The 5636-nt window shown below is 34.7% G+C and overlaps 1 protein-coding gene across 1 annotated transcript in view; it reads left to right on the top strand.

Moving 5' to 3' along the window:
- PRPSAP2 (phosphoribosyl pyrophosphate synthetase associated protein 2) overlaps positions 1–5636 on the top strand; it is a 56144-nt gene that overhangs the window by 22679 nt on the left and 27829 nt on the right. Inside the window, exon 6 of the mRNA XM_023529925.1 lies at positions 3556–3635. Coding sequence (XP_023385693.1) covers positions 3556–3635 — 80 coding nt within the window. The remainder of the gene's footprint in view (positions 1–3555; positions 3636–5636) is intronic.

The raw sequence follows: 5636 nt of genomic DNA, 5'->3' as shown, positions 1-5636 counted from the left end.
TTGTATCTTGTTGTCACTTTGATGGGTATATCACTGATGCCTTAAGAAGTTGAACATTTCTTAAATGTTTCCTCTTCTGTGAAAAGATGCTTAATATCTTTTGTCTTCAGTGGTTTTGTTTCTTTGTGAGCTATAGGCATTCTTTTTTTATTCTTGATTCTAGCCATATTATTTAGTATTTGTTTCACATATATCTCTCAGTTTATAACTTTTCTTTTAATTTTCTTTAGGGAGTCTTGATAAGCAGACATATTAAATTTTTTTTCATTGAAGTGAAATTCACATAACATAAAATTCACCATTTTAACACAACTTAGTGGTATTCAATACATGGACAGTGTTGTATACCCATCACCTCTATCTAGTTTTGAAACTCATCACTCCAAACACCCTGTACCCATTAAGTTAATCACTACCTATCCCTCCCTTCCTCCATCTCCTGGCAGTCACTAATCCACTTTCTGTCTCTGGATTTGCCTATTCTGGATATTTCATATAAACAGAATCATATATTATGTGAACTGTTGTGTTTGGCTTCTTTTACTTAATACAATGCTTTTGAGGTTCATCAACATTATAGCATGTATCAGATCTTCCTGGGTCTGTACCAGGGTTTTTAAAGAAAATTATGAAGAAGAAGGCTACAAGTATATTTTTATTGTGTAGGTAGAGATCCCTTCCTATCCTATCAGTTTTTAAAATAGGAACTTCTAGAGTTATCCTGTTTCTGATCGCCCCCCTTCCGTGTTCTTCTTAGTGTCTTTGTATCAAGCTACTCTCATTATCATAAAAAATGAGATGTAGCAGGAAATGGAAAACTAGGGACAGGGGTAGAGGTAGAGCAAAGGAGTTTGGGATGTAGGGCAATTTGAGTCTTTGTGGTTCCACAGGTGGCCCTAACGATGTTTTCCCTTAATTGTTCAAGGGAAAGTTACTGTTGAGTTTGGAAGTCAGACTTCCTTGACGTGTAGTGTGTTTCCCCCTCCACTTGATAATGAATAATAGTTTTCTAAAAAATCAAAAATGAAAATTTATGTTTGCAATGGTAGTGTAGGGAAATACATGTTTGTATATAATAATTATGACAGTACTGATAAAAGCACCAGCTTCCCTGGACCACAAACCTGGTCCTGGGCCCCTCTGCAGAGGTAACAGCTCCTTGTTACCAGCTTCCTTTCTGTCCTGTATCCTCTCAGATCTTTGACATATTATATGCATTGTTTTGCAACTTGTTCTTTCCTTTCCCAGGCTGGTATCTGGAGGTCTTTCCATGCTAAGATACATAGGTATACTTCTTTCTTTATAATTGCTACATAGTACATATTCCTTCGTTTAGAACAAAAATGTCCAAATAGAACTTTCTGTAATAGTGACTATGGAGTCCTTGAAATGTGACTAGTGTGAGTGAAGAACTGAATTTTCATTTTATTTAAGTTTAACTTGAATGTTTAAAGCACAAGTTGGAACGAACCAGTTTTTCAACCATTTCCCTTGAATTTAAATTGAAAAATTTTATTTTCAATATATATTTATTTTAAGTAATGCTGCATTAAAAATTCTTGTATTTACCTGAGTACTTATATGAGTATTTTTCTGAGATACATTAATAAGTGGAATTGCTTGATTGAGAAGTATCTATGCTTAAAAATTTTTAAATAGATATTGCAAAAATTGCAATTCTCTGAAAATTTAGTATTTAATAGATATCACAAAAATTGCAATAATCGGAAGGAGCTGTATTAATTTATACTCCCAGCAGGAGTACATACGATAGTACCTGTTTCCTAGCACTCTTAAAAAAATCAAGGTGCAAAACTATTTAATGGAAAAAACAATACTACATTTATTTGAATTTTTTACTTCCCTGATTTCTAGTGTAATTGAGCATCTTGTTATATAGGACTTTTGCGGGGGGCAAGGGGGACGACCAGAATTTCCCTCATCTAAAACAGTGTTTGTTTTGCTGTGGTTTGGAATTTCAGCACAATGTGTCTGGGGTAGATCTTTTTTCTATTCATATTGATAGATACTCAGTAGGTCCCTTTTATTCTCTGTAATTTTTTTTTCCCCCTGTAATTTGAGTATTTCATGCCTTCTATTTTTTTCATTCTTTCCTTTGGGAACTGTTATATGTTGACAATTTTGGATGTAATCTCTGTATTGTTTAACTTTTTTTTTTTTCCCCCAAGTTTTTGGTTTTTATAAACTGCATTGTGGGATAATTCCTTGGCCTTATCTCCCAGGTTTGTTCTTCAGCGGTGTCTGTAGCCAGCCAGCTACTGAGTTTCTTATTTGGACCATAATCACTTCTACCTCCTAGATTTCTTTTTGATTCTTTTTTTTATAGCAACTTATTCTTTATGTATATGATTTCCTGTTTTAACTTTTGAGGAGAAAACAGACCTGTTTTTATTGGAGTCCTTTCTTTTAAAGTCTTCTTTTCTTTGCTTTATTAATTGTTCCCTGGGTCATTTCTTCTCCTGCCTGGGTTTGTTGCTGTGTTAGATGATGTTTGATGAGGCAAAGAAGTACATAAAACAGTTTAGAAAGACTTCCAGCAAAAATAAGGAAAGTGTCGAAAATGAAACTATTTTTGCTACCTTGCTCATTGGCAGTTTTGGATAAATTAGGCTTTCCTGTAAGGATATCTGATCCATATGGTTATGTTGGATATATCTATAATAGAGCCATCTTCAAATTAATCAGTTTTTAGTTTGTTTACTAAGTATTTATTTGCAGTTCCCATGTACTAGGCATTGCATAAGGTGCTGTTAAGTGCTTATATTAAAATTCATTGCCGTAGCATAATTGTGAGAAAAAAGCAATGGGAGTATAATTGAATGAAATAGAATGATTTAATGAAGTGATTAAAATTTAAGAACATAAAATATTGAAAATCTTGCCAAAATGAAGTCAGAAACAACAAACTACTACTCAAGCTTAAAAATAATTCTGTCTTCTAAACTCTTAGAAGTTGATAATGGATGTATCTTCAATTATAATTACCACTAACAGATCACTTCAGTCATTCAAATTCATTTATTCCAGAGAAGACTGATATTTTAGTTATTTTCTTAAGGGCTCTTAATATCTTTATAAAACAGCACTGGACTGATTGTCCTTTGACAAATTAATTTCCTCAGTATATGACTGAGATACATTAAATAGTCATATTTTTTGACTGCACTAATTTGAAATTTGACAATTACTGTGGATTCAGATTGGATGGTTATCATCCTTGCACTGTGAAATGACAACTTCCTCTTCATTGTAAAACTGTGTTTATACCACATTATTCATATTTGCTGGTGCATAGATATGACCTAATCACCAGTTAGCCCAACTTTTTTCTTAAGTCTGTGAGGCTCATACCTTGATATTTTTTCCTAGTTATTCCTTTGTTTTCCATAGGAGAAATTTACTTTGATCTTTTCTCTTTCTGGAAAACTTTTAAGTGACCAGATGGATGACATTTTTGAGTCTGTGGAAATGTTCCTTTTTATTGATTGTTTGGTGTTGGTGTGAATTAATAGCCTTGTGGAGACATGGCAGTAATCCCTGACCTCTCGTCTGTCACAGATCCCAGATTACAGGAATGCTGTAATTGTGGCCAAATCTCCAGCCTCAGCCAAGAGGTAGGTGGGAGCTCACGATCGAGCGCTCCTTGGATTTATATCCTGGGATCATATCTCCAATCATATCCCTGATCATATTCTGGGTGTTCTGGATTCTTACTCATTGGTGTCCCTTATTTTTATTTTGTGGACTGATAGTTTAAAAGATTGTCTGCTGACTCCATTTATTAAGTGATGATTGATTTTCCTCTTGTGTTTTTCAACCCCAATCCGTGACCACCAGTCATATTTCATAACTGAAGCCTTCCAGGTCTGGAGAATCCCAACCTAGTGCTTTCTTGCACTCGCAGGTTGGTGGCTGCTTGTTGTTAATCTTCAAATCTGGCATTTAAAATATTAGCACTTTCCTTTGTAGTTGTTTACTGCCTTTTATTTAGAGAACTCAATAATTTATTAACAGAATTGTATCCAGCCCAGAGGCCACTTGTTGGTATGGATTAAAATGTGGTACTTCACAGAGCCAAAACACCCTGAGGCATACAAATGGGGCAGTGCTGTGAGAGTCACATATAACTTGGAGTAACTGATGAGTCATACAGAAGTTAGAGTTGTTTTTGGGCTGAGAGGATGTCATATATCAGTGTTTTCTGGAGAAGTCACTCCATTGAAGAGGGAAGGACAAAAGCAAATGTAGGAGTAAATCCTTTTTCCTAAAAAAGCTCTTTTAAAATTATTTCTCAAAATCGAATACCTTTGCTCACTGGTTCATTATTGAGTCCTATGGAATGAAAGCATAGGTACCTCCATCCTGGGCCTGTGGACCGTTAATTTTGAAGGATGAAGGAGAGCTTGCACATAGTAAGCCATTGATTTAGAATATTACAGATAAATAATTTTCCATTATCAATTTAAGAATGACATTGAGTATATTAAATCAATTAGGTTGCCACTTGTGGTAAAACTATGAAGTTGACATGTTCTTAGAGATGACCTCGTAGTCCAGCTAGGGCTGTGCCCACACACACTTCCTTCAGGAAGGAAGTCTCACCAGAATCTCACATTGTCCATTTGATTAAATCACAGAAACTGTCACTCATGTTGGAATATAAACATTTCAAACAACTTTTCCAAACATTTGTGCAAAGGCTGAACTAATTTTAATTTAGTAATTTTTTTTTGATACACAGGCTTTTTAAAAATTTAAAGTGAAAATCATGCAACATACAATTAACCATTTTAGAGTATACTATTCTCTGGCATTTAATATACTCACAATGTGCAATCACCACCTCTTTTAGTTTCAAAACCTCTTCATCACCCTAGAACACCTGGACTCATTATGTAATCACTCTTCATTCCCTTCTTCACCCAGCAGTTGGCAACCATTAATCTGCTTTCTCTGTGGATTTCTTATTCTGGATATTTCATATAAATGAAATCATACAATATGTGGCCTTTGTGTCTTGTTTCTTTCACTTAGCATAATGTTTTCGAGGGCCATTCATGTCGTAGCATGTGTTGGTATTTGACTTTTTTCGTAGCTGAATAATGTTACATTGTATGGATATGCTATACTTTATCTGTTCATCCATGGATAGACATTTGTATTATTTCTACCTTTTGGCTATTTTGAATAGTACTTATATAAACGTTTGCTTATAAGTTTCTGCACTGAAATATGTTTTTATTTTTTGTGGATGTATGCCTTGGATTGAAATTCCTGGGTCATTTGGTAATTCTATGTTTATAGTTTTAAGGGGCCACCAAAACTGTTTTCCAGAGCAACTGTTTTACATTTTACAGTCTCATCAGCAATGTGTAAGGGTTCTAATTTCTCCACATCATTACCAACACTTATTTTCTAGTTTTTTGATTATAGCCATCTGGTGGGTGTGAAGTGATATCTCATGGTGGTTGTGATTTTGATTTCCCTAATGATTAATGATGTCGAGCATCTTTTTTTTTTATTAAACGCCTACAGCACCTGGTATTTCTAGGTGGTCTCCCATCCAAGTACTAACCAGGCCTGACGCTGCTAAGCCTCCAAGATCAGACAAGATC

Source organism: Pteropus vampyrus, unplaced genomic scaffold (assembly GCF_000151845.1).
Source record: "Pteropus vampyrus isolate Shadow unplaced genomic scaffold, Pvam_2.0 Scaffold44, whole genome shotgun sequence".
Classification (NCBI taxonomy): Eukaryota; Metazoa; Chordata; class Mammalia; order Chiroptera; family Pteropodidae; genus Pteropus; species Pteropus vampyrus.
Note: the sequence above shows the minus strand (reverse complement) of the source record. Positions and strands in the feature narration are given on the sequence as shown.